This window comes from Triticum aestivum, chromosome 4A (assembly GCF_018294505.1).
Source record: "Triticum aestivum cultivar Chinese Spring chromosome 4A, IWGSC CS RefSeq v2.1, whole genome shotgun sequence".
Taxonomy (NCBI): Eukaryota; Viridiplantae; Streptophyta; class Magnoliopsida; order Poales; family Poaceae; genus Triticum; species Triticum aestivum.
The window spans coordinates 621,302,352-621,324,339 of NC_057803.1; the positions used below are offsets into that span (position 1 = coordinate 621,302,352).

General features: G+C 44.8%; 3 protein-coding genes across 7 annotated transcripts; 2 read left to right on the plus strand and 1 right to left on the minus strand.

The window, feature by feature from the left end:
* Positions 1 to 305: 305 nt before the first annotated feature.
* LOC123087669 (sister chromatid cohesion protein DCC1) lies at positions 306 to 2,608 on the plus strand. Its single transcript, XM_044509719.1, has 3 exons — positions 306 to 583; positions 1,018 to 1,929; positions 2,026 to 2,608. Exons 1-3 carry the CDS (start codon positions 396 to 398, stop codon positions 2,126 to 2,128), a joined length of 1,203 nt encoding a protein of 400 aa, XP_044365654.1. The 5' UTR covers positions 306 to 395; the 3' UTR covers positions 2,129 to 2,608.
* A 4,067-nt stretch (positions 2,609 to 6,675) lies between these two features.
* LOC123087670 (putative RNA-binding protein Luc7-like 2) lies at positions 6,676 to 12,237 on the plus strand. Of its 5 annotated transcripts, none has more exons than XR_006441468.1 (13): positions 6,676 to 6,973; positions 7,249 to 7,301; positions 7,423 to 7,591; positions 7,684 to 7,747; positions 8,118 to 8,197; positions 8,323 to 8,476; positions 8,983 to 9,044; positions 9,260 to 9,325; positions 10,336 to 10,394; positions 10,482 to 10,563; positions 10,771 to 11,057; positions 11,155 to 11,260; positions 11,410 to 11,456. XR_006441468.1 is itself a non-coding variant. In XM_044509720.1 (13 exons), the coding sequence occupies exons 1-13, from the start codon at positions 6,827 to 6,829 to the stop codon at positions 11,888 to 11,890; spliced, it is 1,242 nt and encodes a 413-aa protein (XP_044365655.1). In that variant the 5' UTR covers positions 6,676 to 6,826; the 3' UTR covers positions 11,891 to 12,237. The 5 variants fall into 5 exon arrangements, 2 of the variants coding, with proteins under 2 accessions (XP_044365655.1, XP_044365656.1); XM_044509720.1 differs by lacking the exons at positions 10,771 to 11,057; positions 11,155 to 11,260 and adding exons at positions 11,544 to 11,783; positions 11,872 to 12,237; XR_006441467.1 differs by having other exon boundaries at positions 10,771 to 11,260.
* Positions 12,238 to 13,316: 1,079 nt separating this feature from the next.
* Positions 13,317 to 15,286, minus strand: LOC123087671 (30S ribosomal protein S6 alpha, chloroplastic; the record flags this gene model as incomplete). Its single annotated transcript, XM_044509722.1, is given in 2 exon segments — positions 13,317 to 13,730; positions 14,905 to 15,286. Coding segments are annotated over 2 exon segments (624 nt in total). The 3' UTR covers positions 13,317 to 13,484.
* Positions 15,287 to 21,988: the final 6,702 nt, after the last annotated feature.

The window sequence follows — 21,988 nt, forward strand, 5'->3', positions numbered from 1 at the left end:
ATCATTCAGCTATGTACTTCTTCGAGTGTTGTTTTAGTTATAAAGCAGGGTGAAAATATGTTTCGAGGTTTTAGTTCGAACTAAAGCTCAACTAAAGTCACGACCTTTTTTAGTTTTGTGTGTGTATTCTTCCACAGCAGACTAAAAAAGTTGAACACCGGCAAACTGAGCCTAACATGTGTTTTCGGGAAAAAAGATAAAAGTGAGAATATTCGTTGCCACACCGTGTACACAGGCTGACCGCCTGACCCCACCAAACCAGAGCCATTCCCGCGCGAAACGCGCCCGCGAAAGTATAACGCGCGCCAAAATCAGTCGACACAGCACGCGCCGAGGAAAAAGATCCCGCGAGGAAGAAAGAGGAGCGACCAAACTCAGCCGCCTCGATCCGATCCATGGACGCGGCGATGGAGGACGCGGGGAGCGAGTGGGACCGCGGCAGCGGCGGGGCCGACGCGGTGCTGGGCCTCGCCGGCGCCGGCGCCTCGCTGTCGGTGTGCTACCACGAGGCCTTCGGCCCCCACGCCGACCTCATCCTCCTCGAGGCCGCCGACGACCTCCTCCCCGACCTCCTGCAAGGCCGGTAAGCCCCTCTCCTCGAGATTACCAAGCTTCTGATCCAATCGGTCCTCTTTATTCAGAGCCGAGCTCTTTTTTCAGATCTTCGATTTGGGCCATTTAGCTGTGAAATCCCTAGACCAGTCGATGTAATATCTTAGTTGATATGTACAGTAGTTCTTGATTCTTAGCCCTTCAGTCAGATGAGTACACGATCTGTGGGCTGTGGCAAAGAGCATCACCATGGAAAAACTTAGTTCGTTGACTGTTCCTGAGCCGAAGGCTGAGGCCTGTTAAATAAACAGTGAAATTTGCCACAGCTATGTTATTAATCAGATCTTTGCACCACTAGTCCAGCTTCAACTGAGAGATCATTATCTGTCATGCTATTGGTGTACAGTGGGCACACACACGGTGTTTCCATCTGAGAAAATTTGATGAAGAACTCTCTTGATGCAGGGTGACAGTAAGGGGCCGCCCTGAAGAAGAAGCTGTTCTGTGCACACCATCGGCGACCTACGCTATGAAGTTTGTGGGCACATCCAACTCCATGTTCCTCATACCACCCGGTGAAGCTGTCGCGGCAAGCCTAAGACCCGACCATACCAATGAGGATGCTACCGTCGCCAGCGATGCGGCCGCTTCGACCATCAAGGTTGCACCAGGGAGCATCGAATTAGTCCGAACGGCTCCGCGGCTCGACAAACTCAGCAGCCTTCTCAGGGAGAGGCCATACGTGCTTGATGAGGATCTTGGAGATGGCTCTGAAGACAAGAAGGGGCTGTACACGTGGCAAGACCTATGTGTGCTTGTTCAGTCCAGTGACAGCGAGCTGCTGGAGGGGCTGAATTCCCTCTCGGCTGTCGAGATTGATGGGTTCTGGAGGACCGTGGATGTCGGTTCCGTGAACACGGTTCTGGACATGATTCTGCACAACTCCGTGTTGCATGACTGGCTGCTAAATGCTTTGCCGGAAAATGCTGTGCTATCTGTCATGGAATCTGACGGTTTTATCCATAAGATTGTAACCCACTGCCTCAGCAGATTCGGCACGAAGGTTGAGCAAGAAGGAGGAAGTTGTTGGAGGCTTGATGAGAGACTGGTCTGCTTGCAGTTTGCCCGAAGAGCGCTCAGCACGGGAAAGATGAAGCTCAACAGCTTCATGGATAAATGGGAACGAAGCATCCCTTCAGGAATGCGTCCAGATCTTCAGATGCTTGAAGGGGAAGTGCTGTACGAAAGGCTTGGGGCTGAGACCTGGGTGCATGCTTTCAGTGTCGCCGATCTGCCGTTGACTCCAGCTGAGAGGTTTGCGGCACTATTCCGGGAGCGGCCAAGGTGGGAATGGAAAGACCTGCAGCCCTTCATCAGGTATAATTTATACTTCATTTTTGTGTGTAGAAACCCTGTAGTGTAATTCTCACATCTTTCTCACTCAAACATGTTTCCCAATGTTCTATGGTTCAGGGACCTGCGCGTACCTGGTGCGTCTTCAGAAGGGTTGCTGATCAAGTACACAAGAAGAACGCAACCAAGCGCTGATGCCGATCCTATTTTTACTGCTAGATAGATGATCAACCTACCCTGCTACAAAATCCATGTTATGGTTGTGGCCCTTGCCGCTGCTGGTAAACTGCTGGTGTTGCTGCATTTGATCTGGATATTGTAGACAACAGAAGATTGCCGTGGCAGCATTTCAGGCAAGCTACACATAGGCGATGACGCAAGAGGATTTCTTGTGCCATACAAAGTGTCTGATTCTGCTTTTGGCGCAGACAATTAAGTAATCTGAATTTCCTTTCAGTTTCTACTAGAGATGCAATATCTGTACCTGGGTGCACTGCACACTTGTTGCACATTTACTATATATTTTGTATTTCAGCATGTAAGCTCGGTTCTAGCTAGTTATGTTTTCCAGATGTTGCCTTCATAATGAGTAGCAGTGGAAGACTCGGTAGGCGTCTGAAAACTGAAACTGCGTCGCAGGTTTTGGGCAGGCTGCAAAACTCTATTGTGGGAGTCAAGTCATTTCTGTTGTGATTCATCTGCATTTTTTTTTGTATGGACATCGGAATCCATTGGCTGGAGGAAGAAATCTGCTTATCTGCATGATGATTCAGTTCAAGTGCAGTGCAGAATAGCCAGCCTCTACATTCTTCTTGCACACGTACAGCACAGATAAGTTTTTTTTTTTTGGTGTGAGCTGAGGTCGTGTCCGTGTTGAGGTCGGAATCGGATTACTTATTGAATTTCCATACGAGGAGGTTTCGGAGGCCGGTGTTGAGTCAGCTCCCTACATTACATTACTAAACAGTAAAACTGAGCTAGTTAGGAGCATCCACAGCGATTTAAACTCCTTAGCCGTTAGATGAAGCTCGTGAACGTACTGGATTCATCTGCAGCCCCGCACAACGTTTTTACCATCATTCATTACCGTCACGGATGGCACTAGATGGCCAGCCCAACTTAGCAGGGCTGCTGCTCTGCTGATTGATCCAGGTGCGTTCTGATGAACTGGGCCAACAAAGGAGCAACGTGACCCGGCCCAGCAAGCCTTCCCAATGATTCTGCCAGCCCGACGACCGCCAACAACCGTGTTTTTCGGCCGAGTCTGCTTACACCACCACATTGGTCGAGTTGCCGTTTCACGTTAAACTGATTTGTTTTCATTTGTTTGCTTGCTTGCAATTGTAGTGGACAACTCAAGTCTGATTAGTGTATTACGGGAAGTATAACAACTTGCATCATGGGATGCGTCCACCCACCCCTAACTTCTCTGGATAGTACGTACATATATCCTACAGAATAGTACGCATATCCTAGAGAAAAGGAGAAATAAAATCTACTCCTCCATATATTCAAAATGACGTTCGTACTTACATGCTCTTGGATAAAACGTAAATTCACAACAAATAATTCAGAAATTAAAAATATCCTTACTATTTCGGTGTGTTGATGCTCAACATATTGTTTCAGAAAGAACTTTATGAAACATGATTTAAATATTTTTTTTCACGCCCATTGGTCACCCCTCTCCCTGTCTTTCTCCTTAATCCAAAAAACATCCCGTGTTTCAGTTTAGACCGATTCATATTACTCTTATTGCACGAATGCTGAATATATGGGTAGAGCGTATTTGATCCAAATTCTTGGTTAATTCAAATTTGTCAAATACTTATACCATTCTTTCTTCAACGTAGACGGGCGCAGCAATGCGCGCTTTTATATAGTATGCCATTGCCACCACACCCGCCGTCTCCTTTCGATCGAGCGATCAACGACTAGACTAGAGGGGCCCCGATCCATGGCGGTCGTGTACTACAGATACAGGAGCGAGGTGAAGACGTTCTCGGTGCCGGCGGGCGGCACGGTCACCGTCGGCGAGTTGAAGCGCCTCATCCTGGCCTCGCCCCGCTACAGCAATCGTCGGCACGGGCAGAGCGTCGTCAGGCTCTACAAGTCGATGGCCTATGATGATGAGTATGACGACGACGCCCAGCCCGTGCCCCTCCACTCCATGGTGATCGTGTGCCGCGTCCCACCTGGCCCGCCCGCCGAGCTCATCGTCAGGGGCACCCCTTCGTCCCCTATAATCCCGAAATCGGTGCAGGAGCGGCGGCATGGCTCTTCGTCTTGGTCTGCGACGTCCCCGGCCGCGACGTCGTCACCTGCTGCTGCTCCGGTTCTCGCCCCGGCCCCGCCGCCCTCGATCCCGGTGGACCTCCACTGCAGGATCTGCGACAACGTCATGGCCGACGCAGTGGTCGCCAGCAACTGCTGCTTCTGGAGCTACTGCGACCGCTGCGTCAGGGGCCGGATCGCCGAGACGTCCAGGTGCGCGCGCCGACGAGCTCGTCCGCAACCCGGCGGTCCGCAAGACCATCGCCAACCTGCTCGCCGCGCTGGACGCAACGGAGAACGCGACGCCGCCTCCGCAGGACGCTCCACACAAGAAACCCGGCGCCGTGTCGTCCAAGCACAGAGACGGCGATGGCAGCAGCTCATCGCCCACATCCAAGACCGCGGCGACGACGACCATGGAAAACCATGAAGTCACTCTGTGCATTTGAAAACCGAACCGAAAAACCATACCGAAAATAAACTGAACCGAACCGATTTTATGGTTTTTATAGTTTCTGGTTTCGGTATGGTATGAACTTTTCATACCGTTTTGAACTTTGGTTTATATGGTATATACCGAGAAACCGAACGGTTAACCGAATAAACCGAAGTAAAAACTAAATTTATATTTCTTGAGATAAACAACCATACAAGCTGTCATTTTTCTTGTACATGAGTCAAATTCACTACTAAGCACGTAATTTTTTCTTGTAGCATAGTTATTTTTCTCTTTTTAAAATGCTAAACACGTCCATAACCATCAACAGATGAATCAATGCAAGCATATACACTTATATATATAGTTATATACTATTTGTGTAAAATAGTATGTGTTTTGAGTCATAAATTTGTAAGTTATTATTACGTCATTTTCAAATTCGCGTTAGGTTTGGTTTTTATGGTATATACCGAAACCATACCGAAATAATTTGGTATATACCAAAACCGAACCGTATTTTAATTTCATACCGTATTTACCAAAGTATTAATACCGTACAAACCGAAAAACCGTATAAACCGAATCATATAAACCGAATAAACCGAACGCACAGAGTGACCATGAAGCACATCGGGCTACCTTGCATCGCCACCATGGGAGGAAGAGGGCGGATCTTGAAGACCGCAGGCAACAGGACCGTAGCTTCAAGAGAAGGTGTGGGTCGCCAAGACAGGAGGGCGGAGGCGCCAGGAGCGTAGTTTCTCTTCTGTAATTGAAATGATGATTACCAGAATTTAGTGAAGAAAAATGGGCATTTACAGCTCAGTCTCTGTAATTGTATGCTTCCAACTATACTAGTAATATACTCCTATATCATTCGAATGATTTACCAAAGTGTTAGCATTAGCAATCGAAATACGTTTCTGCTGTGATTCATCTGCATTTTTTGTATAAACATCAGCATCCATTGTTGATGGAACATGAGAACTCTAATCGCGATTTGTATCCAAGTCATGCCTACCTTGCTGTGATGAACAAGCAAAAGAGCTTTCTCTCGGAACAGGCTTCTGCCCCACTTTATATAAAGACCAGAATGACCAAATCGATGCCTACCATGCCTGTTACTCCCGCCGTTCTTAAATATAAGTCTTTGTAGAGATTTCACTATAAACCACATACGGATGTATCTAGATGCATTTTAGAGTATAGATTCACTCATTTTGCTCCGTACGCGGTCTATAGTGAAATCTCTCCAAAGACTTATATTTAAGAACGGCGGGAGTAGTAGTATATTAGAAGGCCAAGAACTGTGCATGCTTCAGTTCATTCGTAGAAAACTTAATGATCAGTTAAAAAAGTGTGGAAAAACAAGGCCCAGCTGACTTAACATGTAAGGCTGGTGCTAGATAAGTACTTATGATTTCAGATGTTACCTTAAAGGAATTTACTATTACGGATTCAGAATGAATAGCAGAGGAGTGCATGGCAGGCTTCCGAGAACTGGAATTGCACTGCGCGTAGGTTAACAGCGAGCCTCTGTTTGCGGGGGTGAATTAAGAAGGCACTGCACATTCCCTTCGCAATACATATCCTGAACTTTATAGGGTTCTTCAAGAATTCAGAGTAACTGTTACAAACCCGGCCTGGCATTTTTTCCGAGATGTAAACGGACATCAGAATCCATTGCTGTTCGAATACGAATTTGTCGACGGGTCTGAGATTCCAAACGCGGCCTGTTCTTGGAGTCATCACATGCCTATCTTGCTGCGAGGAACACGCAGAGGCTCTGCCTGTTATGCATGGGCTGAAGGAGGAAGGAATCTGCATGATTCAGTTCAAGGGCACCGCAGAATAGCCAGCCTCTGCATTCGTCTTGCACACGTACAGTATGGATGGTTTTTTTTTTAGTGGAGGCAAAGCAGAATGTGTGTGTAGGAGCCAGCTGGTGGGCCGGGCTGGAAAGAAGCCCACGGGCCGGTACCTCGGACCGACACGGAGGCCCATCTACACAAAGCAAGAGGCCCGGCCCGGCCGAATCCTCCCAGTGTCCCGTTCCGTCTCCCCTTGTCTCTCTCCGTCTTTAGGCTTGGGGCTGGAGAGGAGAGCGCCCCGACTCGTCTCGCTCGTCGGGTAGAAACCCTAGCTTCGTATAAACCCAAACCCCCCGCCTCGCCGGAGCGGCGGCAGCAGCCGGAGGCGCCGGCCGCCATGGACGCGATGCGGAAGCAGCTGGACGTGCTGATGGGGGCCAACCGCAACGGCGACGTGCGGGAGGTCAACCGCAAGTACTTCGACCGCGACGTCTGCCGCCTCTTCCTCGCCGGCCTCTGCCCCCACGACCTCTTCCAGCTCACGGTACTTCCCATCCGTCCCCGTCCCCCCAGTCCCCGCGCCCCTCCCTCTCTCCTGGCGCCTGATTCCGGTCGGTGGAGGAGCGATTGTTGCCGTCAGGCTGCCTGCAGTAGATTTGGTTTCAAATTGGCCCCTGTGCTATTGCGTTTGTTAGTGGAATTCATCCACAGAACAAAAAACCGTGGTGTATGGCGTGTGGTCTGCTTTGAGATTATCTGAAGCAATTAGTTTCTCTTGTGTTATGCTGTGATCTAACCAGCCAATTTCGCTCATGACAGAAAATGGATCTCGGACCCTGCCCCAAGGTCCACTCGCTTCAGCTGCGGAAAGAGTATCCTTCGTTTCATTTAACCACCTCTGTTATGCGGCTCAGCATGTTTCGCTTCAGCAATTTTTTTCTTCCCACGGGTGCTAGTGTTTGTTCATCGATTGCCTTCCTGAGCTCCTGGTAGCTATGAAGAGGTAAAAGCAAAGGGGTCGGAGAATTTCGACAGGGAGCTCGAGGACATGATAGACAGGCTCATCGTGGAGTGTGAGCGGAAAATCCAGAGGGCGCTGAAGCGCCTCGCCGACGAGGATGCCAAGGCTGCTATCGCGATATCTGTGTCCGAGGTCACTCAGGTATTTAGACGCCCCTGTGTTATGAAGGCCCATCTTCTTGTCAGAGGCTAATGGCTTCAGCTAAATTGCCTGCGTTCCTGTTGATTTTGCAGTCTGAAGAAGTTGCGCAGCTGTCAAAGGAAATCAAGGAGAAGATGAAAGAAGCTGATATCTTCGGTAATGCCCACCTCATTCATATTATGCCCAGTTCGTTGTAGTGTTCCTGTTCACGGTAGTCCAGCGGGTTCACGGTACTGTAGCTGTCTTAAGTTTAACACACTCTTCAGCAGACACAGCATGAAACTACACTGAAAAAACATACCTGTCTCTAATATATATTCTCAACCAGTACTATGGATGGGAGATGGTATAATTAGTCTCTCAGCATAGTTTTCATAAACTAACAAAACGAGCACTGGTTTTAGAGCTGATTATATGGTTTCTTTATTACGGGCCAACAACATAGGATAGGAAACCGCAGGAGTTGGAAAAACAGAGGAATTGAAATGTTACTAAATGTTTCTTCTCGTCAACACTTCCCAAACAGATTTTGAAGGGAAGACTGATGATAAAATCAAGACCATGGAATTGGTCGAAGAATTAAGATCTAAAAGGGCTGACCTGCAGGTATGTATTATTTAGAATTTTGAATATCTGTGTTATCAGTTCTCATATATCTTGCAAGCGCATGTTACTAAACAGGTAATGTTTTAGTTTTAATACGATAGGTTCTTTTTTCCACTTCATTGCAGGCTACCCTCTTGCTTGATGCCTTTAACAAGGACCGAGCTGCAATACCTCAACCTATTCCACCTCCTCAAATGGCAACACTGCCAGCACCTCCTCCTCCTGATGCTCGTACTCAAGAACTGATCAATGAGAAGCTGAGTAAAGCTGAAGCCCTTGGTATGTTTTTTTATTTACCTTTTTTCTTTACAAAGTACATCTATAGGGTTTATATTCTTTTGAAAGCATATATTTGTGTGAGTAATTGGGACCAAGTTGTGTGAATTTTCTCCAATACATTCTAGCTTTGAATTCAACCACTCAATTAGTTGATTACTTGACAGTTGACACACCAGTAAGATATTTTGTATTGATATATGCTGGAAATTTTAGTTTGATATATTTGTTCTTTTAAAGGTGAGAAACTAAAAGGTTTTATTGGAGAATTGTAAACTTATCATTGCTTTTAGTTTTTTTTTTATCTGGATCATTTAGGCGTGACTTGATGTTTTTGACCTCAGTGCCTGTCGGGGTCATGTATTAGGCTTGCGGTATTATATAGATCTTTACTTATTGGTACATTGCACATCAGTTTCTTCAATAGTTGGATAATTAAGTTTTTCTGGATAGTTTATCTAAGCACAAAAAAGTATGCAGTGATGTTTTCATGTTTGTCCATTCGGTAGGTGAACAAGGGATGGTAGAAGAAGCGCAGAAGGCTTTAGAAGAAGCAGAAGCTCTCAAAAAGGTAGCTGTTGTCATCATTACCTAATTTTATCATGTCTAGCTTTTCATCTGTAAATTACTCAATTGTGGAAGGTTAATTTATATATTTTTAGCACTACCTTTGCAGAATATGGTAGAGATAACTTGGCACTGTTAGGTCACTGATACTTCCATTCTTTTCTTTGTTTTGTATGAACCATCACTGATGTCTCCTTTCCTTGACTTTATTATCACCAGTTGGCAGCGGCACGGCAGGAGCCAGTTGCTGATCCTTCTAAATACAGTGTTGCTGATGTCCGAATTGTGAGTTATGAAGGGCCATTTCTTTTTTCTTATTCGTGTTACTGCATTAATTTACACATTGCTAGCACACTAGGTTTTTCTGCTTAAATGTACGTTGATGATCGTTTAGTTAGTAGCATATGTTAGTTTTTCGTACATGCTGCAGAAATGCTTCCAACATTAGTAGTTTCCTTGATTCCTAGTATTTTTCAGCCATTTTACTATCCGATGGTATTTATTACCAAGTCTTACATGCAAAGGTTTTCTGCAACCTTGGTATTTGATGTGATTTCTCTCTATAGTTTCGAATACTAATTAAACTCATGCATTTCCCAGCCATTGGCGTTAGGAAAAAGGCTGTATTTTGCATAAGTTGAAATTTCTGATAAAATTGATCTTATATTGTACTATAATTCACTTCTTGTATCAGTTTAAAACTCATTGAAGTGACAGCTCGACTCTTGTGCATTAGGATATCTATGTTCCTTTTGTATATTATTACTTGCATGGTTCTCAAATTAGCTAGCGAGTAATGGAATATAAAGTGTTATGCAGGAATTTGTAGTTGTTCCACAAGTGGCTGCATGAACTTTGTGTAACTATATCGTCAGAATAGATGATATTGGATACATATATTTATAATTTTTTGTGCTAATGTTTTCCTGTATTATTTTCTGTACCATCCCACACTATTAAACTTTGGAACTAACTCCTTCATTCTTCATCATAATTAGATTTTTGTTGTTATACAATGAAGAATGAATTCCTGTGTGTCGCATATTTTGATTTATGAGCTTGTTCTTTTGTGCTGTAATTGGTATAGATGCATTGTGCATTCTTCATGTTCATGAATGTGGTGAATTAGGAATTGTATCATATGTAATGTGCTCTTAAGAATTTGGTCACCGCTATGGTCTGCATTATTTCTGAGGGTTATCTATTCTTTTCCTTTTATTTATATCTGAATAAACATCTCATACTACTGCTCATACGCCCAGCATTGCTAATCGTATCTTCTGTTCATTCTATAGACTGATCAGAAGTTGCGCCTCTGTGACATATGTGGAGCATTTTTGAGTGTCTATGACAAGTAATGCCTTTTATCTCTCACTTGTAAAATGTTGATTCAAATTGGATCTTTCAGATGGAAATGTATCTCATGCCATATTATATACAGTGATCGACGTCTTGCTGACCATTTTGGAGGGAAGCTACACTTGGGTTATATGTTGATTCGTGAGAAACTGAAAGAACTCCAGGTACATTCTTGCATGCCCAGAGTACAAATACGATGGTGGGAGCGATTGAACAAAGTAGTATTTCAGATATTATACACATTAAAACCAATAAATCTACATGATTCTGTTAACACTTGCATTCTGTTTTTCAAAATAGTTTGTGGCTATTTTATTTTTTTGCCGTTTTTCTAAGTTTGTTAAGTTGCAAATTTTGAACGTCTTTATCAGGTGCTGAATGTAATGTCCCATTTTCTGCTTTAAAGAGTTACTCTGTTTTGGGCCTTTTGGCATCTGTGAGTTTTCTCATCTCAAGGAAGAGCCTTCAGGTTCTTGCCTTCTCTATATGTTAATTTTATCTCACATTGGAGGGCGCCATGGTTGTTACGATAGTCATGACAGGAATTAGTCAATGTTGCATAAGCGGAATCTCATGTGACAATCGTCCTCCTTCCCATGGCAACAACAGCTGCCAACTGTATGTTGACAAATGTAAGCATAAGAGTGAGCAGAACATGGTATGGAGAATCATGTTTACTTAATTGTGTCAGCTTTCTCATATATACTGATCAGAAGCTGGAGCTTGCTTTCTGCTTGGTGATCCATATTTTGTAGAGCTGGTGATAAATAGTACCGGTTAAGTTACCCTGAAAGCGCACCCTTTTGCCATCTTTTCCTGTAAGTTACAACCTGTTCAATATGCTGCCTGCTCCATAAATATGTAAGTTGTCATTGTCAGAAAATCTCAACTGTAATGTATCCCTTGCCCTTTTCATTCCGTCGTCGTATGAATCGAGCTATCTCCACTCGGTAAGCATCTCTATATTGTGAATAATGTTATTCTAAAACCATGTCATATTTGCCTTTTAGGAGGAGAGGACCAAAAAAAGGACCGAGAAACCTGAAGATGACAGACGGTATGGTCTTTCCCAGCTTTGCTTTGTTCTATCATGGCGATTATTCTTAAGCGACGTAATTTGAAAGTTCATACTTGGTTTTCCTAGATCAAGGGAAAACAGCAGGGACCGCAATGGGCGGGCATCCAGGGATAGAGATGCAGAAAGAAAGGACAGGGTTGAGCCCCGGGATAGCAGAAGAGACCACGATAGGGATCGTGATAGGCGCCATGACAGGGACCGTCGCCATGACCGCGACCGTGATAGAGACCATGACCGCTCCTCCCGTGGTAGAGAGCATGACCGTGATAGGAGAAGGGAACGCTCTCGATCCAGGGACCGCAGCAGGTATTGCTGAATGTCTTTTTATTTCCTGTTTGATTTCAGAGGCTTGCTACTATCATAGGCCAATCCTGACAGTCGTTTTGATTCTCAGGCGCCATGAAAGATATTGAGTCTGTTGCTCCATGGCTGGCTGATTCCCCTGGGGGATACTCTCGTCTTCCTGCATGATAGTGATGGTGCTTTTTAAGATATATGGTGAGGTTGCGCTTTGTACTGGAGAAAGGAAGATAGTCTTGATGTTTGTCTTCGCTGCTGGATTGTTAGTCACAAACCCTGTGCTCCTGTTATGCATCTTTTCTGTCTATCTGACCTGATGTTGTGTACTTATACTGTTTTATATGTTACCAACAATGTATGAGTTTTGTGTTACTCAAGCCTCCTTGGCCCGGTTGTCAAACTCACATGTGACGGTATTTGTAATTTGCTTATCTTATGATGGTATGGAGCTAATTTTCTCCGTCTTGTTAAGGCTCTACTCCTCAGGTGGTTCGTGGCCTAAAGAATTTTCCATGCCTGATTAGTGATTACTCTCTCCGATCCTAATAATTGAAGCTCTAGGTTTGTCTTAAGTCAAGCTATAAATATTTCAACACCTTGAACACCAAAATTTGCTTTATTTGATTCATTATGAGATATGTTTTCATATCACATATATTTGGTATCATAGATCTTTGCAGTTTTTTCTATAGATTTGGCACTTGGCCAAACTTAAAATGTTTGACTTGGGACAATCCTAGAACTTCAACTATTTTAGAATCAAGGGACTATTTTATCAGTTTGTGAATTGAAAGGTGGTTAAAATTAAGAACTACTCCCTCTGTGAATAAATATATTAATAGTGATCTAAAATGTCTTATAGTTGTTTATAGAGGGAGTAGTACTCCCTCCTTTCTTTTTAGTCCGCATATAAGATTTGGTCAAAGTCAAGCTTTGTAGAGTTTGACTAACTTTATATTAAAAAATATAAACATTCACAATATGAAATCAATATTATCAGATACACCATGAAACATATTTTCATACTATATAGTTTTAGTATTGTAGATGTTCATATTTTTTATATAAATTTGGTCAAACTTTGTGTAGTTTGACTTTGACCAAATCTTATATGCGAAGTAAAAAGAAACGGAGGGAGTACATAGCATATTTGGAAGTTCCAGCTTTTAAAATAGAAAACCGCACATATATACAGCAAGATGTTATCTGCATACTTATGAGTACATTCATTTATGTGCTCAAAAGGAACAAAACATGTCGATAGAATCATATCTTTTGTCCCACAAATTGACATATTTTCTTTGTGAAATTTTACAGGTACATAGTTATCTTGTTCTGTATATGTACACCTGTGTAGACAATTTCAGTTTTTTTTTTGAAAATCAGGCTCAGCCCAAGATCATTTTATGTTATCCTCTGGTGAAATGCACTAAAAATGAGTCTTCTACAGACCTGTAGTCCTATCTCTCGGTCTCTCTCCTGCTCGACAATCGCCATAACTAGCACAAAGTCATGGGCAATCATGAATTTGTACAAATATAAACAAGACAGATGAACATTTTCTCTCAACAGCAATTTCAAAAGGAGGCATACATCTACACCCAAGGCAGCAGCATTCTCGTATTATATAAACATAAACCAAAACCTGGAGCTTTCTTCAATCCAGTCCCAAGTTGAGATGAAATCAATCTTACACAACCGTCCTTTCTAGTAGACTCTCCTCTTGCGGACCTTGAAGCTGGTCGAGCGGATGACGTCGTCATCAGCGTTGAGCTTCATCTGCAGGGTGTCCACCGACTCGGGCTTGGTGAAGTAGGTCCAGAGGAGGTAGATGCCATCGTAGTAGGTGAAGGGCAGCCCGGTCCTGCTGTTCCTCTTCCTGATGCTGTAGGCCAGTGGGATGACCCCTCTGTTGAACACCTCCACGTACATGGCACCCCCGGCCACGAGCAGCTGCAATAACAGTTCAGCGAGGGAGGAGCTCCATCAGTACGCAGAATGACAATTGCCAACAGATTTGATACAATTGTACTAGAATTCGCGGCACACTGTTTCCGAATCCCAGTGAACCTGAACCCCATTCTCCTGAAATTGTCCGGGTTTGACAAATCAGGCTTGAAATTTGTGGGTTTTAAAGGGACCATCATTAGTCAGTAAAGTTTTGAAGGCTATAATTGTATCCAACTTTTTGAATACAACAATGTGCGTGCTAGAACACCATTACCGCATGGTTCATGGCACGCTTGCTTACGTGAGTCTGAACCCCATTCCCCTGAATCTGTCGGGATTTGTGGGGTTAATGGAACCACAGTTTGTCATTATAAGTTATATGAAAGGCTATTATTGTACCCAACATGTTTAATGCAGCAATGTGCGATGCTAGAACACCATTATCATCAGTGGTGAGATGTTATTCTCTCCCAATTGGCAGAGAGAACATCTAACTCATAGGTGGAACGCTGATGACCAAGAGAACAATAAGAGGGCATTGTTTCGATCAGGTGGTGTAAATAGCCATCATGCACTCAATCAACCTACTCAGTTCATCTTAAACTGGTAAATAAAGATAACCTTTTCATGCATCACATTTTACCCAAGGCCTTCAGATTAGCAAAACATCAGTACAATGATTGGAGACTCAAGCCAATACTGTCACAGTGGCCACCACCACCCTGAATTCTCACAGGAATTCCTGTGTAAATTGCAGCCGGATGATCGTCAGTGGCAAGATGCTATTCTCTAATCCTTTTCTCTGCCAATTGATAGACCATTAACTGACAGGCGGAAAAATCGATGAACAAGGGTAAATATTGATTATGCGCTCAACCTACTAGGTTCATTTAACTGGTAAAGATATATATCCTGTTCATGCACCGCATTTCATCCAAGCCTTGAAGACTGAAGCCAAGACTGTCACATTGGCCATTACACTGAATTTTCACTGGAATTCATGTGTGAATTGCAGCTGGACAATCCTAGTGAACTAAGCAGCGATTCAAGATATGCAATGTCACATTATCTGCTACACTAGACTAGATTTTCGCAGGAGTCCATCTGTGAATTGCAGGGAGGAGATGACCGAATCCGTTGGAATAAGAGACACTGCGCGGGCGGGGGTTAGGGTTACCTCCTCGTAGCGCTGGATGAGGGCCAGGCGCTCCTCCTCGGACATGTCGGGGCGGAGCACGACCATGGTCTCGTACTGGCGGAGGCCGGGCGGGCAGGGCGGCATCTCGCGCTCCTCCAGCGCCATCGCCGCCTCCGAGGCCGACATCCCGCCGAACCCCGACGACGACCCGTCCTCGTCCCCGACCTCCTCCTCGTCGCGGCCGCGGGTGCGGGTCGCGGACGCCGCGCCTCCGTAGAAGCTCGCGGCGTAGCCCGTGGAGAAGGCGCGGGCGGCGCGGGTGAGGCTACGGGGCGCGGGGAGGCGGTGGCGCGGGGCGAAGGCCGCGGCGGAGGAGGAGACGGAGACGGAGACGGAGAGCGCCATGGGCGGCGGCATTGGAGCGGGCGGGGGAGGGAGAGGGGAGGAGGCAGTGCGGGATAGTGGAGTCCCGTGGATAGATAAGGATAGGGGCAAGCGGCGTGCACTTGAATTCAAATGCGTGTTTCTTTTCAAATCTCACCCCCACTGGTTTTCTAAAATCCCATTTGAATTTTGAACAACGATTATGGGATGTTCGGGAGCTTCGGGCTCTCCCGAAGAAATAATACCCCTACGTCCTACTTTGGTTGTATTGATTTCGAGGAAGTACAAGTTACATGTTGATCTACCGTGAGATCTATGTGTGCATCAGGTATCGTCTACAGGTCTCACCCCTCGGTTTAGATAGATACCAGGGTGTACACAGAATACACCTAGGGGAATCGTGGTGCAGACAACCTCTAAGTCTTGGAGTAAGTGCCAAGTCTTCGGAAACAAACCATCTTTGGCGCTTCTAGGCCTGACGAATCATGGTCCACTGGTAAATTATCTTAGGGGGGGTCCTCGACCTAGCCCATCTACCCGGGAGACGACAGGATACTATCAATATTTTCACTATATTTTGATATTCTAGAAACAAACTAAAAAAACATGCTGTACAAGGATATTACCTAGTGCAGAAATTGTCTCGTGGATTTCACTCGAATTATTTAATTAATTCAAAGTGTTTGATATAAATAAATGAAGTTCTAAGTTACAACACAATTGTGATTGTTCCTACCAGACAGAGGCAAGAGGCATCGCCGCCTGACGGCCAAGGTGATGAAAGAGGCGACAGTGAGGAAGTAGGCCATGTCACCGTTGTAGCGGGCAAACCGTCTTGAAGGACATGGAAATTTCATGGTTGTGTTGGATGAAACTAACACCAACGGCCTCGAGGACATTGCCTTGTCAATGACGGATGAAATCCAAGTGGCGAGACAATATAGTCCCAAAGTGGAGGAGATGGACCCACATATTATGAAGAAGCTAACAAGGTCGGTGAACTACAAGGCTGAGGAGGGTGAGACTTTGGGAAATGCTTAGATGAGCATCTCCCTTGATGACACAATTGGAGCTGATCAAACCAAGGATTTTTTTGAAGAGAATTATTAAGGAAGACTATACACGTAATGTTTCGGTTCCCTCCAACCGGACACAAGGTTCTCTCGCTCAATGATGGAGTGTCATCCAACATGGTTGTAACCGGTGGCCCAATTGTTGACTAAGTGAACAACTCACCGCCGAGTGGATTGCTAACCATCGAGTATGTAACCATCATTCAAGTTCTATATGAGCAACGAAGCAAAATGGGTGGGAAACAAACCTTTCACTTTGCACCATTGATTCAAAGTTCTCCAAAAAGAATAGAAGTGGGCTAGGAAAATTAAGAAACAATATTGAGGGGGTTAAGATTGAGGATCTCCAACTCATTTGATGTGGGCGATCATGGTGAGGGGGAAGAGGGTGGCTTCACTCCAAGCTCTTGGCCAAATGAGACGAATATAGAAAATGAGAAGAAGAAGAATGGTGAAGTTGGCACCTCACAGAAGAACACGGTGCGATGATCGAGACAAAGAAAGTGTTGGCAGCCGAACATAAGCAAGAGAAGATGGTGAGGTGGATGGAGCTCAAAATGTTGGAGGAGTAGAGGTTGAGAGAGAAGGTAGTGACAGAAGCTTGCTTAATGAATGTTGAAGAGAGGAAGGTGCAATGCGGAGGAGCAAAGTCTTGCAATCAAGGTCAATGAGCAAATAAAAAAGGATAAAGTCGAGGAGTGCCAAATCACTTTCATGGATTTGAGTGGGATGGATGAAGTGGCACAACAATACTTTTTTTTCACGAATACACAAAGCTTGAGTATCATTTCATTCATAGAATAAGTTAGAGTGAGTACATGGGATGGTACAACCCATGGCACGAACACAAGAGGCGTGAACATGGTTGCCGAAGCAGAGAGACATGAGATGCTTGACCCAAACAAAGAAAAACACAGCTAAACTCGCCAACTAGGAAAGCAGCCCAAGCAACAACTAGACGACCAATATCTCCACATCTAGCACTGAGGACACCGCGACCAAACAAGACAACGCCTTCACGAAGAAGAACGACACCAAGACACCATCGTCGTCCGGTCTGAAAAATCAGACCTAGAGTTTCCCCTGATGCTCGAAGTGGGGCATGGATAACGGCCATGGCAGCGCCTTCAAGAAGGAGACAACACCCATGGGTGTCGCCACTACCAGCATTAGATGAAGTTATTTCTCCCTAACCATGTACCGAGCAATCCCAAGCCATCTGAGTATGAGTCAGAGAAGCGGAAGTCGGGCATAAGCCGAAACTGTGACCGCCGGAAGGGGAGCCACACTCGACGCCGAGGAGGCATCGGGTGTCACCGGACGTGCGAGCTGTAGTGGCTTTTGATGCAAGTTGGTTGGCAAGTAAATGCATGTCCACGAGTAAGTTTTCAGGGTTGTGGCGGCGCCTGGTGGACGCTCGACACATAGAACCTAACCAACTAAACTATGCTTATATTCATTTAAGTAAATATCTCAACTATTGAAGTATACATAAATTTTTCACAAGATCATAAATTGGCCAGAATTACTGGGCCACCCGCCTTTAAGCTGAGGAATAAGGTACTAGAGCTTGCATAATCCAACATCTTCATCAATCCCTCCAGAAACAAAATCGTTATCAACCTTTGATGTGTGCGGGTATGCCGCTTGAACATTGGATGGTACAATCCACTCAACAGAATAAAAAAACGTGGTTCAATTGCTCATACTAGTAAAATACTACTCCCTCCGTTTCTAAATATAAGTATTTTTTAGAGATTTCTGAAGGAAATATGCACTAGAGGCAATAATAAAGTTGTTATTTATATTTCCTTATATCATGATAAATGTTTATTATTCATGTTAGAATTGTATTAACCGGAAACTTAGTACATGTGTGAATACATAGAAAAACAGAGTGTCCCTAATATGCCTCTACTTGACTAGCTCGTTAATCAAAGATGGTTAAGTTTCCTAGCCATAGACATGTGTTGTCATTTGATGAATGGGATCACATCATTAGAGAATGATGTGATGGACTAGACCCATCAGTTAGCTTAGCACTACGATCGTTTAGTTTATTGCTATTGCTTTCTTCATGACTTATACATGTTCCTATGACTATGAGATTATGCAACTCCCGAATACCGGAGTAACACCTTGTGTGCTATTGATACGTCCATTTTGCATCATATTTTCTTACTGTTATTTACAATCTTTTTATCCATAATAATGCTTTTTGGAGTAATTTTAATGCCTTTTCTCTCATAATTTGCAAGGAACACACCAAGAGGGAGAATTCCAGCAGCTGGAAATCTGGACCTGGAAAAGCTACGTCAGGCCACCTATTCTGCACAACTCCAAATGGGATGAAACTTTACGGAGATTTTTTATGGAATATATAATAAATATTGGAGCCAATAAGTACCAGAGGGGGGCCACCAGGTGGGCACAACCCACCTAGGCGCGCCAGGCCCCCCTGGCGCGCCCTGGTGGGTTGTGGCCTCCTCGACCCACCTCCGGTGCCCATCTTCTGGTATATAAGTGGTTTTGACCTAGAAAAAAAATCACAATAATACTTTCGGGATGGAGCACCGCCGCCTGGAGGCGGAACTTGTGCATGAGCACTTTTGCCCTCCGGCGTAGCGATTCTGCCGGGGGAACTTCCCTCCCGAAGGGGGAAATCATCGTCATCATCATCACCAACAACTCTCCCATCTTGGGGAGGGCAATCTCCATCAACATCTTCACTAGCACCATCTCATCTTAAACCCTAGTTCATCTCTTATATTCAATCTTGTTACCGGAACTATAGATTGTTGGTAGGGGGTGACTAGTAGTGTTGATTACGTCTTGTAGTTGATTACTATATGGTTTATTTGGTGGAAGATTGCATGGCCAGATCCATTATGCATATTAATACCCCTCTGATCATGAGCATGTTTGTTGTTTGTGAGTAGTTACCTTTGTTCTTGAGGTCATGGGATAAATCATGTTGCAAGTAATCATGTGAATTTGATATGTGTTCGATATTTTGATAGTATGTATGTTCTGATTCCCTTAGTGGTGTCATGTGAACGTCAACTACATGACACTTCACCATATTTGGGCCTAAGGGAATGCATTGTGGAGTAGTAAATAGATGGTGGGTTGCGAGAGTGACAGGAACTTAAACCCTACTTTATGCACTATTCCGTAAGGGACCGATTGGATCCTAGAGTTTAATGCTATGGTTAGAATTTATTCTTAATACTTTTCTCATAGTTGCGGATGCTTGCGGAAGGGTTAATCATAAGTAGGAGGTTTGTTCAAGTAAGACCAACACCTAAGCACCGGTCCAATCACATATCAAATTATCAAAGTAGCGAACACAAATTAAACCAATATGATGAAAGTGACTAGATGAAATTCCCGTGTACCCTCAAGAACGCTTTGCTAATTATAAGAAATCGTTTTGGCCTGTCCTTTGCCTCAAAAGGATTGGGCTACCTTGCTGCATACTTGTCACAATTATCGTTACTTGCTCGTTACAAATTACCTTTCTATCAAACTACTCGCTACTTGCAGACACTACCTTACTGAAAACTACTTGTCATTTCCTTCCGCTCCTCGTTGGGTTCGACACTCTTACTTATCAAAAAAGAGCTACAATTGATCCCCTATACTTGTGGGTTATCAGCTATCAAACGTCACAACGTAACTGGGTGATTATAAAGATGCTCTACAGGTGTCTCTGATGGTGTTTGTTGAGTTGGCATAGATCGAGATTAGGATTTGTCACTCCGTGTATCGAAGAGGTATCTCTGGTCCCTCTCGGTAATGCACATCACTATGAGCCTTGCAAGCAATGTGACTAATGAGTTATTCACGGAATGATGCATTACGGAACGAGTAAAGAGACTTGTCGGTAACGAGATTGAACTAGGTATGATGATACCAACGATCGAATCTCAAGCAAGTAACATACCGATGACAAAGGGAACAACGTATGTTGTTATGCGGTTTGACCAATAAAGATCTTTGTAGAATATGTAGGAAGCAATATGAGAATCCAGGTTCCTCTATTGGTTATTGACCGGAGATGAGTCTCGGTCATGTCTACATAGTTCTCGAACCCGTAGGGTCCGCATGCTTAACGTTCGATGACGATATGTATTATGAGTTATGTGATTTGATGTACTGAAGGTTGTTAGGAGTCCCGTATGTGATCACGGACATGACAAGGAGTCTCGAAATGGTCGAGACATAAATATTCATATATTGGAAGGCTACATTCGGACACCGGAATGGTTCGGGTCGTTTCGGATAAGTTTCGGAGTACCGGGGGTTACCGGAACCCCTCCGGAAGTTATTGGGCCTTATGGGCCTAGTGGTGGAAGAGAGGAGGCAGGCCAAGAGGTGGCGCACACCCTCCGTAGCCCAAACCGAATTGGACTAGGGCTAGGGGGGGCGGTCTCCCTTTCCTTCTCTTCTTCCTCTCCTTCCTTCTTCTCCTACTTGGACTAGGAAAGGGGGAAACCTACTCCTACTAGGAGTAGGAATCCCCCCTTGGGAGCGCCCCTTGATTCCGGCCCTCCTCCTCCTTCCCTCCTTTATATACGGGGAGGGGGGCACCCCATAGACACACAAGTTGATCTTTAGCCGTGTGCGGTGCCCCCTCCACAGTTTTCTACCTCGGTCATATTGTCGTAGTGCTTAGGCGAAGCCCTACATCGGTAACTTCATCATCATCGTCAACACATAGTCGTGCTGATGCAACTCACCCTCGGCCTCAGCTGGATCAAGAGTACGAGGGACGTCACCGAGCTGAACATGTGCAAATCGTGGAGGTGCCGTGCGCTTGGTACTTGATCGGTTGGATCGCGAAGACGTTCGACTACATCAACCACGTTACTAAACGCTTCCGCTTTCAGTCTATGAGGGTACGTAGACACACTCTCCCCTCTCGTTGCTATGCATCTCCTAGATAGATCTTGCGTGATAATAGGATTTTTTTTAAATACTGCGTTTCCCAACAGTGGCATCCGAGCCAGGTCTATGCGTAGATGTTATATGCACGAGTAGAACGCAAAGAGTTGTGGGCGATAATAGTCATACTGCTTACCAGCATGTCATACTTTGCTTCGGCGGTATTGTTGGATGAAGCGGCCCAGACTGACATTACATGACCGCGTTCATGAGACTGGTTCTACCGACGTGCTTCACACACAGGTGGCTAGTGGGTGCCTGTTTCTCCAACTTTATTTGAATCGAGTGTGACTACACCCGGTCCTTGTTGAAGGTTAAAACATCACACTTGACAGAAAACCGTTGTGGTTTTGATGCGTAGGTAAGAACGGTTCTTGCTAAGCCCGTAGCAGCCACATAAAACTTGCAACATACTAGTGCAGAACCGGGCAATAGCACCGGTTCGTAAGACCCTTTAGTGCCGGTTCCCTAACCGGCATTAAAGTGTGGTCACTAAAGGCCCCCCCTTTAGTACCGGTTCAGCACGAACCGGTGCTAAAGGGCAACCACGTGGCACGAGCCAGCTCCGGGGGCCGGGAGCCCTTTAGTACCGGTTGGTAACACCAACCGGTACTAAAATGTTTGGGGATTTTTTGGTTTTATGATTTCTTTTTCATTTAATTTTGTGTTTTCCATTTTAATTCTTTCTCGTTTGCTGGTATTTTACGATACTACACATT

Bases quoted from the DNA above. Each gene is read 5' to 3' on its own strand.
- LOC123087669 (XM_044509719.1), top strand. From the start codon at position 396: ATGGACGCGGCGATGGAGGACGCGGGGAGCGAGTGGGACCGCGGCAGC. The intron at 584-1,017 runs GTAAGCCCCTCT...CTCTTGATGCAG, and splicing joins CCCGACCTCCTGCAAGGCCG to GGTGACAGTAAGGGGCCGCC. The intron at 1,930-2,025 runs GTATAATTTATA...TCTATGGTTCAG, and splicing joins GACCTGCAGCCCTTCATCAG to GGACCTGCGCGTACCTGGTG.
- LOC123087670 (XM_044509720.1), top strand. From the start codon at position 6,827: ATGGACGCGATGCGGAAGCAGCTGGACGTGCTGATGGGGGCCAACCGC. The intron at 6,974-7,248 runs GTACTTCCCATC...CGCTCATGACAG, and splicing joins ACGACCTCTTCCAGCTCACG to AAAATGGATCTCGGACCCTG. The intron at 10,564-11,409 runs GTACATTCTTGC...TTTGCCTTTTAG, and splicing joins AGAAACTGAAAGAACTCCAG to GAGGAGAGGACCAAAAAAAG.